General features: G+C 38.5%; 1 protein-coding gene across 11 annotated transcripts in view; it reads left to right on the top strand.

Annotated features, from left to right (window-relative positions):
- The first annotated feature begins 2,879 nt into the window (after positions 1 to 2,879).
- LOC408963 (pleckstrin homology domain-containing family G member 5) overlaps positions 2,880 to 18,507 on the top strand; it is an 85,366-nt gene continuing 69,738 nt past the window's right edge. For 2 of the 11 annotated variants that reach the window (XR_001703916.2, XR_001703915.2), the window contains exons 1-5: positions 2,880 to 6,293; positions 6,511 to 6,926; positions 8,874 to 8,961; positions 9,146 to 9,227; positions 11,404 to 11,506. Coding sequence is in view for 1 of the 11 variants with exons in the window: in XM_016913538.2 (XP_016769027.1) it covers positions 6,155 to 6,293; positions 6,511 to 6,926; positions 8,874 to 8,961; positions 9,146 to 9,227; positions 11,404 to 11,506 (828 nt within the window). In the remaining 10 variants the exon portion in view is untranslated. The remainder of the gene's footprint in view (positions 6,294 to 6,510; positions 6,927 to 8,873; positions 8,962 to 9,145; positions 9,228 to 11,403; positions 11,507 to 18,507) is intronic. The other 9 variants (XR_001703921.2, XR_001703923.2, XR_001703917.2 and 6 more) reach the window with 8 other exon arrangements.

Genomic DNA, 18,507 nt, shown 5'->3' with positions numbered 1-18,507 from the left:
CACGCGTTTTCGTGGCAAATTGAGCGAGTGGCAAGCTCTCTCGGTATCGGAAATATTACGAATGGTATTATATGGTGATTTCTTATTTTGCAATTAAGTAATTTTATAATTAAATATTTCTAATATTTGTGATATTTTTTTTTGGAATTTCAGTAAATGGAATGAAGTATATATGGAATGAATAAATGGAACTTCAGTAAAACTTCACGTTGTGAAAAAAAAAGTTAGTGCAATTTTCTTGAAGTATTTATTTTAATAAATTAATAATAAAATAATACATTTATGATTCATTTTTCACTTTTATTAACCAGATTTTCGAAAGCGATCATCAAAGATCAACGCAAGCATAAATGGTACAATATATCGATGAGTCGGATGATCCACAATTTCAAGGAACATCCTAGATCCCGATGATTACTGTTTTTCATCTCTCGTAAGTGCTCAACGAATACCTATTGTTTAATCAAATCCTACCTATTGTTAATCACAAATTATTTCCGACGCAATAACAGCGTCGTTCCAATTAATATTTCTCCACGTAGTGGCAATCACATTGAATATCGCGCTTCGGGTTTAATTCTGTTCTGCGAAATGCAGCGGATTTCTAAAGCAGGTTGTTGACTTAATAAAGACGCCGGTTCCGTGTGCCACCATTCAGTTATGCGACCGTGCACAATGCCGCCAATTTGCCCTTTCCTCTTTTAATGCATTTTCACCGCGACGCTTAAAATTTCCCTCGATCGACGAATCGAAACGTGTCAGATTATAGATATCACTTACGGATTTTAAGATCGGTCGATCACGAATTCGTCACAACTTTTTCCTATTTTTAACCTTACGAACACTCGAGAGGGAGCACATCACAAAGATTTAATTTTATCTACGATGAAATGGGATAGAATAATAATGGAATCAGTGTTTCGAAATCAGCTTGGATAACGAATGGAATAGATTTAGGTTAAACGTTTTATCGATTCTTGGCGAGAACACTCGCCGAGAAACGGCGATTCATGCGACGATTCCTCGGTGGACACCTGAGCAAGTCCTTAACTGGCTAAGGATGTCAAGGAAACTTATTTAGTTTAGTAGTCGATGGTAAATTCACTCGTTCGACTCGAAGGGAAGGGGAAATATGGCACGGTACGATCCGACAAATTCGTGAGATCCTTCGTGAGGAGGAGAAAACGTTCAAGAATTCGACAATCTGGTTTAGAGGACACCGGTATCGATCTGCTTACTTACACGGCCTAGAAATAGACAATCCTTATCGACATTTTCACACGTGTGCCAAGGGATGCGTTCTCGAAGTTCGAGGAGCAGCTGGTTCAGTTCTCTCGCAGGAACTATCTCGTGAACTTTATTACATTTTGTAATGACGTGTACATATACATATACATACATCTGGAAATGTACTGCGACTCCTTCGTAATACTCGTAAAAATTTGTTATTGGCCATAACAATACGAATGTGCCAACATATATTCGATAAGGTTTTTCAATCGTGAACGAGATTCGTTATTGATCATTTCTTTTTTTTTTTTTTTCTTCCTTTTTTTCCTGGAAACAAGATTTAATTTTGTTTGAGATAGTTAAAACTCAGATTTTTTTTAAATATATTCGTATTCGTGTTCGAAGGGAAAGGGTTATATAAATCGTTACAAATCATCCTCAAACGAATAGTTTAATAGTCGATTTTTATGCAACACGTTATATCTATAAAATATCAATTCCTGCGTTTCGTCTGATCGTAAAATGCTACCTCGACAAAAGTCATTTCACGGCTCTCGAATATCGAATATGCCAGCAGATTTCCCTCCCTTCACCAATAAAACGGCAACATGCTCGTTTTATAGCCACGCTGGTTCCAGAACTTTTTATAACGCATTTCAGACATTAACGTGGCGGGTATTCGAAATGCGGACATTAACAGTGTTCTAAGGTTTCGTATTGCAACGTGTCAGGTATACAAACTTCCTGGCTCGCTCAAGAATTAAGTCATCTGAAGAAATCGTTCGTTCCATTTCTTTTTTTGTTGATTTTATTATCTTTTTTTGTTGATTTGTACTTATCTTGAAATTATAGATAGATAGACTTTTTTTTTCTGAAAGAAAGTAATAAATATAAATGGTTTCTGGTAATGACAATAGATGATCAATAACATATATAAAGTATTTTATTACAATTTTTACAAAAATTAAGAAAAAAGATTAAGTGAATATAAAGTTTTTTTTATTATTATTATTCAAAGACATTCATGAACCATTGAATTTTCATTTTAACATTATAAGAAAAATTAGCAAATTAATTCCTCTATGAACTCTATGATCTTTTAAGTTTTCCTCGTATATTGTGTATTTCATTAAATATCATTGCAAGATGAGGTTCCATTGTTAACGAGAGGTTGCACGCTTCGCAATATAATCTGATACCTTATAATTCAAAGGAAATACGAGGACGTATTAACAATCTCACGATACGATACAAATTCATCATCGTAGTGTTGCATTAGATCTACTAGAAACCAAATCGAATCGATCAATTTCAAACCTTTTTTTTCTTCTTGCAATTACCAAAAATCGACTAAGACTAATAAAAGCACAGTGGAGAAATCGAAGTAAATTGAGTACCACTGGCACGAGTACCGGCGCACATTTTTCCTTAGAGAAGATAGACAATTTCTTTTTCGATTGGTTCCGAATCGAACGTTCCATTGCTCCCTTTTCCCGCCACGATCTCTCCCCACCACATCTCGTGTGGTCTCACCTCGCCTCTCACCTGTTTTCTTAATTTCTTAATACCCGAGATAATAGCCGACGGGTCTGTCTGATTTTCGCGCGCGTGCGAAATCGATCGATAAAATCGTTCGCGAGATATTCGAAAAAAGAAAAGAAGAGAAAAAGATTAGCAAGATATTTTGCATATCCTCGAGTCGCGCGTGCGAATCCGGAATGTGTTTTTATCGCGAACAGATTTTCGGGGACAGAAATTCCGCGCACAGGGAATCGCAGCAGTTATCGCGGCGATAACGCTCGATGATGATGTGCCGTGCTCGATAAGCGATATGCGGATTCCAACGGCTACCTACCGATTTTTTTTTTAATTCCTTTGTTTACTACCGATCGAGCGAGCGGGATTATTATCGGGAGGCGAGTCGAATTAATCGGTTGTGCCGTTCAGTCAGTTTTTAAACCGTGCGAAAACTAGCTGCCTGTGTATAATCGTATCAGAGGGGGGGAATGAAGCGCGAAGGATCCGCAGTGGGAATTTATTAATCGGTCCCCCCCCCCCCCGTTAACGAGATCGCGTTCGATCAACGGGTCAACGAACTTGGATCCCACGCACATTTGCCACGATTTCGTTTATTTTATTTATTGAAGTAGCAGTTTCCCTCCTCCTCCCCGCGTCATGGTGTGTTCCGCGAGTGTGTAAATCATTGGTTGTGAAATATCGAATTCCGCGTGATTTACTACAGGTTTTCGAGATCGCGGCTGTTATCGTGCAATCGAAATCTACCGTGTGCGAGCCAGTTCCTTCCAGACCGTTCGTAATTTCGTTTGTTACCCGACGATTTTATTCCAGATTCGGCGTGCAACGGTGTAATATTGTACAATTTGATCATTGTGCGGATTATTCTTTTTTAAAATATCGTTACGTAACACCATTCGACACTATCCCCGTTCATTCTCGAGATGGAAAATTTTCTTCGATGAGATTTCTCGATTGGAAGAGAGAGAGAGATTGAATATTTCGTTATCGAGATAATTCTCGATGGAGGGAAGGAAATTTGATATTTGAGGTGTTCGTTAAAAAAGAAAAAGAAAAACATTCCGATCCATCGACGACCAATCGCTAGAGTTTCCATTTACTAGTTTCTAATCTAATGAACTTTGCGCCACCTTGAGCAACCTTATCGGTGCATTCACGAACGTGGCAACGCATGTTACGTGGTGCATCGATTTAACTTGGCGCAAATTTTAAGGCCAGCCTTAAAAAACCGCGGGAATGCTCCTCGCGTTTGATACCGAGTTTCGCGTGGATTCCCCTCCTTCCTCCTTCCTTCTTCCCTCTTCCCCGCTCGATTTATACCTCGCTGTCTATTTTTAACCGACTCGTCGTCGCTTATCGCTTTTTTCGATCAACGATTCCTTCTTCGCGGAGCGGAAAGAGAAAAGATAACGACTTTTCCTTATTTTTCTTTTTTTTCTTTTTTTTTCTTTTCCACACCGATCGTCGTTTCATATAGTTGTAGAGAAGGAGCGAGAGAAAAAAAAATTATTGGCACTTCAAGTCGTACACGCTTTCATGCTCTAGTGGGGCGTTAATCGTTCTTAAGTGTTGCCATTTTTACGGTGATATATCGACGCGCAAACATAATATTACTCGTGACGTCCCTCGTAAATCGACGATGATAACATTGTAATACGCCATTACCTTTACGATAGGCGTTAATTGCCGGTGACGAAAACCGATCGCACGCGTGTACTAACCATTGTTCCACCATTGGTTGAAAATTTCCTTTCCTCTCAAGGACTCTAAAAAAAAAAGACTGGCCGATAATTCTAATTTCTTAATCCAAATCGGATCGATCGATTCGCGCAAGGAATTTGTTAACGCGATTTATTAAATCGAAATTATTAAATCGAATTGTTAACACGATTTATTAAATCGAATTGGGATTCGTTCGATCTTACGATTATAAACAATTCGTAGATTTTTTTTTTTGGATGGAATTGGAAATTTTTTTTTTTTATCCGAACGAAAAGAACTCGCGAAATTTTTCCGTCTCGGGACGGATTCGGTCTGATAAGTTCGATACGGTTAATTTATGTGAGTATACGATGATAAGGAAGAGAAGGCTGATAAGAAAAAATACGCTGATAGGTGGAAAAGTTAAATGCGTTTCTAACTGCAACGACCGTGGCCCAGTATGACTGGAGAAAATTCAACAATAATAGGGAAAGGAAAGGAAAAATAAGTGCAACTTTTTCTCATATGTGTATATGTGTGTGTGCGTGTAAATGAAAGATAGGATGAAAGAAAGTATGTATTTCGTTAATTAATTATGGATTTATCGATACGGAAATAGGGTCAGCGATAATTAACGCAATTAATACGACACGATTCGCTAACGGGACTCATTGATCCGTTATTAAAAACTGTGATTTAGCTTGATTATAAAATCGAACAACGGACTAATAATCTAAACTACTACTTGATAAAAATATTCTTATCTTCGATCGACTATATTTAATGGAACTTCGAACGAAATAATGCGTATATTTCATCGAGATTATCGTTTGGAAATCGATATAAAATCAATCATCCTGTAAAAATTTATTAAAAATTAATTTCACTCTGGACTAATGATATAACTCTACAGTGATATCTTGTCGATCTTTAATTATCGATAATTAAAAAAAAAAACAAAATCACTGAAATCACTCAAACGCGTGCACGAGAATCTCTTTCGTACGCACATCTTCCGTACCATTTCGATCGATATCGAAGCCATTCGGTTTCACCGATCGATGATTTCAGCGTTTAAATTTCTACTTGCCGTTTGTCGGACGTGATTCAAGGGCGAGCAAGCCCGAGAAAGAGAGCGACGAGTAAACTGGTGGAAGGGGGAGGGGGTGGGAGGAGGAGGAGGAGGAGGAGGGAGGGGAGCCACGGTTGTCCCCGGAACAGGCCATTTGCCACGAAAGTTCGTACATTGTTCGCCGACGATTTACTCGATCGACAACCGGCGGCAACGGAACAATAAAACGCCGTCCGTGATGGAACGATCTTTCACCTGGCAACAACAACAACAACAACAACAACAACAATTGGACGATCGACTAGCAGCCATAACACCGTTCCTATTGATCGCGTCACCGATGTGACAGGTCAGCCATCAGGAGAAATTTGGAAAAATAAATCGGCGAAAACCGTTTAATTGTCCGCTCGTTCCATTCATCCGCGGCATTGCAATTGGTCCATTTCCCGATTCACTTCGTGGAACGACTCGATGTAGCCAAGGCCGATTTCGGCTGGCCGATGAATCCTTTCGCCCTCGGACGGCGAACAATCCTTTCGGCGAGCGGACGAACGCTCCCTTTGGCGAGAAGGAGATCGTGCACGAGCGTGTGCGCGAGGATACCAGATTGGCGCGATGACAACGTTGAAGAAGGACGAGAAGAGGGGCTCGAAGAAGTCGAAGAAGAGCGGCGGAGACGAGAAGACGTCCGGTCGAGGCGCGAAGACGGCGAAGCAGGTACCCGCGAAGAAAAGTGAACCGAAAGTGCAAGCAGGTATTGCGTCTAACTCGAACTTCTTAAGAAACGAAAACGAAAAGATGGAAAAATGATTTGCTCGTTTATAGAAAACTTTCCTATTCTTTTAACATCTTCCACTCTTTGTATCTCGTTACTCTTACTTCTTTTTGTATACTTTTATTGGTATGATGATGATATTGTAATAATATATATATATAAAGAAAAAAAGAAAAAGGAAATATTTGTGTTTCAGAGAAATGGTACGAGGATCTATCGATCTACGACAATGATCTCTACAGCGAAGACGTGAATCTGTCGAAGGAGGAAAAGGGGGGCGGGAGAGCGGAGCGAAAATCGTTCCGTCGAAAAATCGGGTTGCTATTGAGAGGGAGCGCTGCTGAATTACCGGCCGTGATAAATCGCAGCCTGCAACCGATCAGGCGCAGCCTGAGTTTCAGCAAGGACTTGAACCGCGTCCAGGAACCGTCGAAACCTCACAGGGCGACCAGCGCGCATTGGTACAACAGTTTGGTGTCCCTGGCGGAGGATGAATGTTTGGACGAGTATGACGACAGCCCGTCAGGAAACAACAGTCCAACGATCGAGGAACGATTGTTCTCTTCGAAGGTTCAAGTCACCAGGACGCAAAGTCTCATCGACACCACTTTCGTAAGGGTCGTTAGTTGAAGGAAAACTTATCGATCGAGTCTCCTACGCCGTGTAACACACGATAAATCGATCGAGTTTTACAATCGAATTAATTTCTTGTCCCGATGTTGTTGAGGAGAGGATTAGGACGGATAGGATAGGATTTGCAGGAACGAGATTTAGCATTTTTATCGGGACAAATTTATTTTCTTTCATCGATCCAACGAAGAAACCTTCAATCTCACCACTAGCGGCGCGCTAGTTATGTAACGTTCATCCCCGCAATTAAGATCTAATGAGCGTCCCCATCGAATTTGAATGGGATTTTAAATGAATTTGAAATGGAAATCGAGTCGTTGGAGGAGGTTAGCCGCGGAAGATTGGTTTGCATTTGTATTTAATGTAAAATCCAATGGGGGAAACGCTGATGGAACATGATGAAGGGAATCACGTTAACCGTGCCTCTAATTTTTAATAGTTTTATTATAGCTGGATTCGTGTTTCGTGTTCGAAGAAACAAGGATACGAAATGAGATTAATTATTCCGACTCGTTGTTTGGAATTATGTGAAAATTTCCCCTTCTAATTTGCGTGGTTTTATTTCATTTCTATTTTAAAGGAAAACAAAACTTTGTGATCTGTCGGCTAAGTTTGTTTGACGTAATAGAAATTCCATCAACTTATTTTTATATCAAATTAAAGAAACGCGCCCCGATTTTAATCTATACAATTATCCCGTGTTAATTTCGAGTCGAATTTATTCGAAGGGAATTCATAAAAGTGGAAAGGAAAACTCTTCGCGATTGATACTTTTTCAAATCAATAATGTTATTTTACGATACGTTTCCAATATTGTATAGACTTTTCGAAACGTGTTCAATTTAATTAATATCTCTATCGAAGTTTCATCCATTCTTATTCGAACAAGTTTTATTTACTGAAACAATGATAGATAATACTTTCTCATCGATTCGATGGAGTGAGGCTAAGTCGTGTTAATAAAACTTGATTTATTGGAATATAAATTAACGTCCAATGAAACACAAAGATTGCTTATCTCGAGCCTGATAAAATTACTTTTTATTTAAGACAACTATTCCTCTTTCTTTTTTCTTCTTTTTTTCTTTAATAATTCCATTCGAAATAATTTTAGAAATTCAAACAAATCTAAAGATACGAAGTTTTCCTTTTGTTTAAACTTTCTTTTTTTTATAATTCAATCACGATCTTGCCAAAGTAAATATCCAATATCTAATATTTAAATCAAACACGACGAAGAATTAAATTTGAATCTTGGACATCACCAATGTGTGTAATCGATATAAATATATAAATTCGAAGAAAAAGCTGGAACAAGGCCGAAATGTGAACCAACCTTAACACCAACAACATTCTCTCTCCATTCTGTGTTCGCGGTGGAAACTTGATCAATAATTTTGCCCTCGCTTCACTCGCGGCCAAGCTCGAGAGTAAATATTTGGATCGTAGATTAATCCAAGATTCTCCGACGTTCTTTCATGTCCTTCCCTCCTTTTGTCCCTCGTTCTTTTAATACTATCCTTCCATTAAAAAGGAATCGGTCCTCCAAGCCTATAAACTTTGATTCGTCACGTGTAATCGCGTCCAAACGTGGGAGGCGCATTAAGGGGATGAAAATATCCGCACGTAGGCACGATACAACATCGGAAAGAAATATCCTCCCTGGCCACGCTAGGAAAAGATCGATGTAAATAGAAGCACGAAACAAGAATCCTGTCTTGCCATGTCTCGTTCCGTGCATCTTTTTCATCGAAACCGAAATGAACAAAATTCTCTCCCCTCCATCTTTATTATCTTCGAATGGAACCACAAAATTCGTCGTTGAAACAGAAACAATTTTCTCCATAGTATAAAATTAAATTTAAACGTATTTGTATTTATAACATGGTATTTTTCGATTCGTTTCCTGTATGAAATTTGTTTCAGCAGACGAGAAGCCCGAGAAGACGAGTGACCGACCTGCTCAAGCGAACTGCACCTTATGGACGGCACAGCGACCACTACGACTCGACCATAGGTAATTCTCAATTATTCCGTGTGTCTTTTGAGTCGACGAAAAAGCAGGGAATCTAATTTTTTTTCCTTTCTCCTGGAAATACATTTTTAACGCTCGGTCAAAGCATTCCTTCTCCGAACGAATCGAGAGGAACGTTTACGAATTTTCCCCGACTGACGAAACATTTTCACATTCCTGTTCGCAGATTTGAGTAATCCACCGTTCGAGGCCAGCAGCCTTCCCGCTCTCTCGCACGCGGATGGAAGCTGCAACGAGCTAAGATTCCCGTAAGTGACGCAAGATCTTCTCTTCCCATTGAAATATCCTCGGCCTCGATAAAAGATCGCGACAAATCTTTTCAACTTTCCCCTTTCTGGACGGGATTGCAAAGGGAAAAAGAAGAAAGGAAAGAAACTAGAGAATGGAAAGGAGACGTGGAAGAAGGAAGGTCGAGCCGCCGTTCAACTATTCCGAGCAACTGTTAACTCTCTCTTCCTTCTTTCTTTTCCTTTCTTTTCTTTTCGATGGTATTAATATCTCTCCGGTTATCAACAACTAGCAGTTAATTAAAGTTGTCCCTCTGCGAGGAAAAGCCGAACCCTTTTGTTGAGTAAATTGCGCTCTGGGACGGGTTAATTTACGGGGTTCGCAGAAATCTCGCCTGTCACTCGTTTCCGGAACACGCGTTGTTAAACGGAGAGAAGAATTTTCGAAGAATGTTCGGGGAGGGACAGCTTCGACGAGGAGCAACCCCTGACGGATGGTCGGAACGAAGCCCCTAAATCAACGTATCGACGCGAGGAAACGAACGACCGTGCAAGATTTGTTTCGAAACTCGAGCGAGAACTCATATAAGAAAACGCGAAGAACAAGAAGCTACGATCCATTTTCCCAAACCCTTTTCTCCGAAGAAGTCGTTCGTTACGCCGCGTTCGAATACGCTACAAAAGCATAAGTTTACGTGTCACGAACGTAATTGGTTCGACCCAGTTGCTAACAATCCCGGGATTGTAGCGCGCTAGCCCTCGGCGATTCCGCTTATTTTTTTCTCGCGGATGGAAGGGAACGCGCGTTGAAATTTTCCCTCCTCTTTTTCGAGTTTTAAACAAGTTTCGAACGCGGAACAATCAAGAGAAATTCGATGAATCCGAAGAGATCCGAGTATAATGATATGATAGGAATACTTTGGAGCACTTTCTATCTCTTGGAACAATGATACTTGGAGGCCTGACTTGCAAAATACGTCGTGTCTTAAAATACGTGAGATCCTTGACGGTTAATTTTCCTTGAAAGGATTTAGTGGGGGAAGGAGGAGGAGTGAACGGAAGGAAGAGATATTTCCTCCGTGGCCCAATCTTGGTAATGCCTACGGTATCTGCCCACGCACAAAGGCACATATATGTATAAGACTGTCGAAGGTTTTGCGCGAATAAAAACGGAGGAGAGGGAGAAGAGGTTTTAATCAATGCTGGGTTGCGCGAGAAGGAGGAATGTATGCGAATGGCTGCTTCGATTCGTGGAAGAAAAGGGGCGAATAAGATATCCCTAAAGTTTCGTCTTTCTTAGGCTGGCCGTCATTTGTCTCGAGGCGAGATTAAAAACTCACGGGGAGGAAGAGGAAGGTTAAAACAGCGTAGCGAGTATCGTTGGAATTGTGCTCGAAATGTAGAAAGAGCTAGGAGGAGCTTTCACTTTCACTTATCCTTCCCTTCCTTCCAATCGTAACAAGATTGGAATTAATTATCGAGAGATCTGGAATGAAAGATCATTATTCCTTTTCTCTTCCCCTTCTCTTCTTTTTATCGCGTTTTTTCTTCCTTAATTATTATGGAAGAAGATAATAAGTGAACGGGAAGGGGGAAGAAAAAAAAACTGATGGAAAAGCACAATCTCTCTCCTTCTCCTCCCCTCTTGTTGATTAATACTGAATCAATCTCTATCGATCTTCGTGGGCTGGCTGTGGGTCAAGGTGGACAGACGAGGGGAGGATAGGTGAAAATTTTACACCGCCAATTTTGCTAAATTTTTTAATGGAATCGGTATATAATACAATCACCGATCGGCTATTAATCACTCGATTCGACGAAGTTCATCAGCTGGCGCGTGACAATATCGAAAACCATTTCATTCTCGATTTATTCGTTCCGTCATCCGTTATGGATGATATACATACGAGGGGATGGAACGATTCTTGCGATAAAATGGGGGAAAAAAGAGAAAGGAATTGGAATGATAAATTGCCAGGGAAGTTGTCTGAAGTTAGACAAAAAGAAGAAGAAGAAGAAGAATAAAAGCCCGTCCGTTTAATTTAAGAAACGATCTGAAAAATATTTCCAAATATCCCCTATTTGTTCTTCTCAAGATTTTTTTTACAAAGTTATCGAGCCTTTATTTATAACTTGAGCTCGTGGAATGGCGTTGGTGAATGGTTTATATTTAACCGGACGACTTTTCCTTTTTCAGCCGTGAAGGGGAGCAACAGGTCAGCAACGAATGGAGGAACCTGAAAGTTCCTGTCGGTCGAAATCTGTCTTCCCTACATGTCGGCCCCGTGCACCATCCAGAGGTAAGTGTCTGGCAAACAGTTTAATTAGTTCAATCAGTATTTCTCTATTATTTATTTTTCTCTGCTTTTATTACGTTAAATTATTAATCACTGAAGATTAGCCAAAAGAATTTATATTTTAATTCTCCTCTAAAAGTCGAGGTGAAAATGATATATCCATCTATCTATCCATCTTGAAATGGAACATTTTGTCCAAGAGTGATAGCGATTGTCTAGGTGATAGTGATAGATAATGATAGAAAGTCTAAATTACTTTTGTCGAGGATACTTTTAGAGGATAATTGCATTCAATTTATTATTTGCAGCAATCTATTATTTATAATGAAAATTCTGAATAGATGGAAATATAAATGAAAGTGATTTATACGTGGACAATGAAATATTAATAATAATTGATCAATTCTCATCATTTGATTCAATCAATCAGATAAAATAAATTCTACAACTATACACATTTTACTAAAGACATACGTTTTCGTGTATAATTATAAAGAAAAGGGAATTCCAACTATTCTCCAATCAAATAGTCTCGAAAAATTTATCGGAAAACATTCGCCTCGTAGGAAATAATTAAACAATCGACGAATCTGAGAAAGTTAAAGCGAGATTATTCTCTGCTCGCGAGAGTGATCAATTAAGGATACAGGGGAGAAGTTGATTAATCAAGGAAGTTTAATAACGCTGCACCGGATTAACTTTTTTTTTTCGTTAAGCAATAGTTTAACCGTGTTTCAATGTCCTTCGTTAATTAATAGCAATACTCTGGGAGGGAAATCTGTCGTTGCGTCATTACGTTGACAGATTTTAACGGATCCCCCATTTTTTTTTTTTTTTTTTCTCTCCTCGACTATACGTATTACACATTATCCTCGGCCCATAATTAACAGTCAAAGGATCCTCGCGTCGATTCCCTGGACGTATTGCACGCAAAGGTACGGCTTTGAAATATTTCACGGCCGCCTTATCCTTTTGACTAGTCGACTAGCCCGAATAATCCTCGTTTTCATCCGGAAAGAACGGTAAAAAAGACTTCGCCAGAGGCATCGAGGCATCCCTCTCCAAACGCTTTGAATCAAAGACACGTACCTCTCCCTTCCTCCATGTTTGTTCCTCCATCGAGGAACGATCTTCTTGAATCGTCGTTGCCTCCTTATCGTTCATTGATAATTGTGATTCGATTCTTCGCAATTGTGAATATTCGAGGAGGAGAGTATACATCCTTCCATCCAAAGATTAACAAAATGAAAGCTCGTTCAAAAATGTGATAATAATGGAATAATCCTCTTCGAAACGTCTCCTATTTTTGAATTAGAAGTAGATTTAGAAGTGGGGAACGAAAGTTGGCTATTTTTCTCTGCATCCCAAAGGAATAACCTTGGAAAAATGAGATACTTGTTTAATATTTCGCGATGCATTCTTTTTCCTTTAATAATTGTTTATTACGTTTCAACATATTTACAATTTATTCATATTTTTATACATATATAAAGCGGATATAAATTCCAATATTCCAGCGTGCTGGAGCAATATAGTCGGATATTATTGGACTACGATCTCGAAATACGATACGATACGCGAGGAGAGTAATGCGAAAAATCGAGTGAAATGAATCGATAATAGGATGATAATAATTTTTCGACGAAGATAATTAACAAGGACAGATATATCCGAGTAAAAATTAAATGATAATCGATAAAAGAAGAAGAAGAAAAAAAAAGAATCGAATTTATTATATATACGCGTGAATGAATCATCATGATCGTTAGAATTTTTCCTCTGCTCGAAACCTTTCCTTTTGTCCGCCAAGGTAACAAGTTCAAAGATAAGATAACATACAACTATCAATTGGCAGCGTGGATGATTGCACGTTTCCACGCTGTGGAACGAGTTGTGCAAAAAAGAAGAAAAAAACATTCCCTCCTCGTCGAGATCTTTATGCAAGATTAGTAAAAATCCCTCTCCCTTCCCACTGAGAAAATTAATCACGCTCTTAATTAGGGAGAAAAATGTGGTGATCGTAAAGCTATCAAAGCGAAAGTAATTACTCCACCTCTCTCTTTCTCTCTCTCTCTCTCTCTCTGTCTGTTAACAACGAAAAGGAGTAATATGGTACAGAAAGAAAAAAAAAGGAAAAAAAGGAAGAAGCTTAGAGAAAAAAGAAAGAAGAGAGAAATGCAATCGTAGTTTCCAACCGCCGTATATCCGGCATTAATTGTTCGAGCATCGATCTCGAAACGTTTGCAGGGAGGCGCCAAGCCAACTCGAAATTGGCACGAAGAATGACGCGAGCCAGGACTCGTATCATCGTTGTTCCATTCTTTCGAACGCGACGCTTCCTCCAAAACTCGTCAATCAATTTTTTCCCCCATATTCCGCATAAGTGAATATAGGAGAATCGTTAAATTCGTCGAAACACGAATTTCTGTTGAAAAGATTGTCTTATAAGCATCTGTTGCAGTCGATTCTCTCTCCTTTCCCTCCATCTCTTTCTTTTTCGAATCGAAACAGAAGGATAAAAAGGATAAAAAAAAAAGGCGAAGTAAACACGGATCGATGAAGAAATCGAACGAACACTGTTCAACGCGAAATCCTTCATATATTTTCTCGATAGCTTTTTGCTCTGATCGAACCGAAATCGGTCGACACCTTTTTTTTTCTCTCATTCTTTTCTCTTCATTCTCTCATTCGCTCTTCTTCTCTTCCCCCTTTCTTTTTTTCCCCTCCCTTTTCCAGCCCAACTGCTCTTCTCCTCGTTTCGCGCGCTCGGCCTCGCCTCGATTTCATTTCCAGGACGATTCAATCTGTTCACGGTTCCGTGTTACTTATCGCGGCTCAAAATTGAACGCAATCCTCGATGAGGCGAGCGATGAACGATGAGTCGTGTCATGGACGATGGAACGTTCCAGCTCGATAGTTCTTCATCAAACGGCATCCGTCCCTCCCTCCCTCCCTCTCTCCCTCTCTCCCTCTCTCTGTCTCTCTCGTTCGTTCGACCCCCGACGACGATTTAGCGAGAAATTTTTAATCAACCACCGCGGTGGGCGACTTTTAAGGGAGGAGGGGGATTTATGGATCCGGGTTAGGTCCGAGAGATGGAAGGAAAAAGCGCGAAGAACAGCTGTTCCGCGGGCGAAATGTATCGCAGCTGCGAGTTTCCGTTAAATTTAACACTCTGGGTAGGGGGAGGGGGTGAGGGGGGAATCGGTTGCCTCGCGAGCTTTTGCTTGACCCGAGGAATATAAATTAAAACGAAATTCGCGCGGTCTCCTACTTTTCGCCGTATTAAGGAATGGAAGTAGAAATAATTTTAACGAATGAATAATATGGGTCAGTGCTTGGAGGGGAGGGGAGAGGATTATTATTTTAAAAAAGGGAAAAAAGAGAACTTCTTTTTTTTTTCCTTCGTTTGATAAATCTGAGAAAAATTGGATCTGTCTTTAACGTGTCGGCAATTTCATTAGGATTATCCCTTTGTGGAAGGGGTGGGAATTGGTTGGGAGGATAAAAAGTATAAATCGTTGGTTTAGAATTTTTTAATCGATCGAGTTAATCGAGTGTATCGACGATCTATTATCTTCTCTCCTTTTGACCCGCGCCCAAGTTTTTTAATTAAAAAATATCCGTCGAAATACAAGCATACACGCCACGCCACTCGGCTTCAACGTCAAAGTTGAACGGAATTGTATCCGTCGATTCGGATGATGTAATAAATTTTTTTTCGGAGCGGTGGTCACCCGATGATAATAATACGAGCGAGATAAAATAGAAAAATCCGAGAAATTTTGCTTTTTCCGCGATACCTTTCGAAAGGGATCCGATCGATTTTAATCCTTTGGCGCGATCCACGGTTATGATTTTTCGCCCCGTTGTATAATCCGTTGTCCAAGCTCGAGATTCGACGATGTAACGTCTCGATTCGATCGACCGCGATCGTAAAACGCTATTTCACGGTGTTTCATTAAACTTACACTCGCTCGGGTATCGATTCTGGATAAAACATTGGAAATAATGAAACGTCTAATTCGGTTCCTTGATAAAAGAAAGGATGGGATCGCTGCAATCGCGCCCCAGTTTTCCAACTTTTCTCGTTATTTTCCTACGATTTATACTACGCCGTTATAAACATTGATATATTCGTCGATCTAATCTTCCAATTTCGATAATCTTCGTGCATTAATTATCGTAGCCTATCGTAATGATTAATTCGTGAAAATTTCAACTCTTTCTTTTCTTTTTCTCTTGATAATTTTACACATCATAATCCCTTTATCGTGTCGTTATTCGAATCAGAGATATTTTTGACGGATGGAAATATTTCGTATAAATTGATTACAATTATTTTGACGTACACGAAAATAAAAATGATCTTTTGATACATTTTTAATAAATTATATACGCGCACATGTTTAAAATATGTAGAACAAATTTGAACGAATTTATATCGATTTTCCTCTATACATAGATATAGATTCCTTCGATATCAATTAACTTATTTACGTTTATATTATTGATCACGTTAATTCAAATATTAACTAATCGAGTGATTCAATTTCGATTTAATCGAGATTATGTGAAATAATAATATGTTTTGTTATTATTATGTATTATCTTCCTCGTTTCGCATTTCATGGGAAGTAATAATAATGGAATATGACGCTTCGTTTCAATCTCGTGAACGGGATAGTTCGTTTTAGGTTGGCTTTGTGGAACAAATATTGAAAGGTTAAAAAAAAAAAAGGAATCCAACTTGCTCGAACATAATATGGATATTTAAATATCCAAATTTTCAACTTTCATCATCGTCGTGTCGAGGAAAGTTTCGTGGTAGACATTTTTTCCACTAACTCTGGAAATACCCTTGCCGCCGTTCCAACCTATCGATTTTTCCACGCGAAATTTCTGCTGACCTCTTCTAATCCGTGTATGCCAAATTTTCGTATAATCCGTTTTAACCGTTTTAACGATTTCGATGGGTTCCGGGCAAAGTTACGGGGGTAAACAGCCAACATAAAGTTTTCGAACGGGGAAAATTTTATCAATTTTCAAACAATGCCAAATAATTTACTCTTGCAATTTCTCTCAAAAGAGATTGGAGAGATAGGGAAGAATTACGACGAATGAAAATTTGTTGTTACAAAATTACGAAATGTTGTATGATAAATAAGTTGTATTGATTAATATTTCAAATGAAATATTAAATTGTAAAGATGGAGCAATTAATAATGAATCAGAATTTTCAAAATTTGGAAAGATTAAAATTAGATAAAAATTGCAAATGTTTGAGGATAAGATTTATCTATCTCACGATTCGCAATTTTTTTAATTAAATTTTATAACATGTGCTTCAAGTTATACTGGCTCGTAACATTAACTGATTTTAAAAACGAATAATTTCTTGGCTATCTTTCGAAAGAAAGAAATTTTACAACATTTATAACCTCCGTATTATTTCAAATTACCACGCCGCGAAATTCTTTAAAATTATAAGAGTCCGTCTTAAAATCTTATAAACTTTTAAAAAGAAAAACAAAATGGTTTATCCCATCGTTTCCATTATTTCCTTTATCGTTTCTCCTCGTCTATGCTAGAACTAACTCTTGCATAAAAGTTTCAAAAAAACATCGTCGCGCATCAGCAAATACTTGGCGTGCCCATTACCATATCGTGGAGGGAAAAATGATAATATATATAAAAAGCCAAATTTGTTTTTCTCCAGCGCCTTAATCGATTTAAAAATTTTTCTTAATTCAATTCCATTCGTTCGTAATTCTTTCTCGAGAAAGACTTTGAAAACAGAAAGACTCTTGAGAGAAAATATTCTTTATTCTTAAAAAATATATCTTTGAAGATTTTCAACGTGGTTCTTCTTCTTGGATAAAAAAAAAATTCGATTCTTATTCAGATTAAAAACGACAGTCTAGAAGAGGAAAGTTAGAAAGAGTATGCATATTTTTTTCCCACCAATCTTGCGACAACTTTTTCGAAAATGAAACGCAAATAACGATTACTTACTCAGCTGTTTACGTACAACATTGCACAGATTTTTTTTAGAGGTGCATTTCGATATTTATATTATAAAAAAAGGATATTACAACAAGACTTTTTTCATTATTTGATATTTTCCTTTCATCAGTTCTTCTTTAGAGAAGATATACACAGATTACGTTACTAGTAATATAATATTGTTACTTTTTAATTCTAAAGTTTCAATTTATCAATATATTCCATATCGCTATCTTCTCCCTATCACGTACGATATTATATCACGTCATTAAAATTCTTCCACTTTTCTTCTTATTCTTCTATTTTCAATCGTCAGTTCCCAATTTAAGAAATATCAATAAAAACTTGTATTCTTCTCATCCATCTCTTTATCCATCACTTTCTCCTCTCCATTACTCATCGAAATTCTTCTAAATATTTTCCCAATTATTTCTTCAATTCGTTGCTCAATTAATATATCTATCAGACTTTCAATTAACTAGCAGATCCCTCGTTAAATCCATTTTCCATTCCTATTTTTGAAAGTGGTCGCGTAGTGAATTAAGTGAAAATAATCGAGCCGTCGGCAGCTCTAAGGAATATAGAAAGCTCTATGAAATGGCGGGCGTGGAAACAAGGTGTCGCGCGAGGAGGAGGTATAGAGAATATATATATATATAGCCTCTTATAACCTTTCGATTTCTCGAGTTTCGCCGCGGAGACGGAAGTCGAAATATCGAACAGTGGTATGCACTTATGCCGGCCATTCTTCCCTTTTTCTAATTCCATTGTTTCACACCTTTTTTCAATTTCGCTTTCGAGGGACGACGTTGGATGAAAGCATTTGTCGAATTGATCTTGTTACGAACGATTTTAATACACGAGTCTGGAAAATCATTGTTTTATCTCGAGGTAACCGATTTCTCTCTCTCTCTTTCTTTCTAGACGTCACGTTTAATGAGCGAAATATGAACAAGTTTGTGATCGTTACTTTGCATTGCAGATCAAGTATCGATCGT

The sequence above is a fragment of the Apis mellifera genome, linkage group LG8 (assembly GCF_003254395.2).
Source record: "Apis mellifera strain DH4 linkage group LG8, Amel_HAv3.1, whole genome shotgun sequence".
Classification (NCBI taxonomy): Eukaryota; Metazoa; Arthropoda; class Insecta; order Hymenoptera; family Apidae; genus Apis; species Apis mellifera.
The sequence above is the reverse complement of the archived record's forward strand: the minus strand, read 5'-3'. Positions and strand labels throughout refer to the sequence as shown.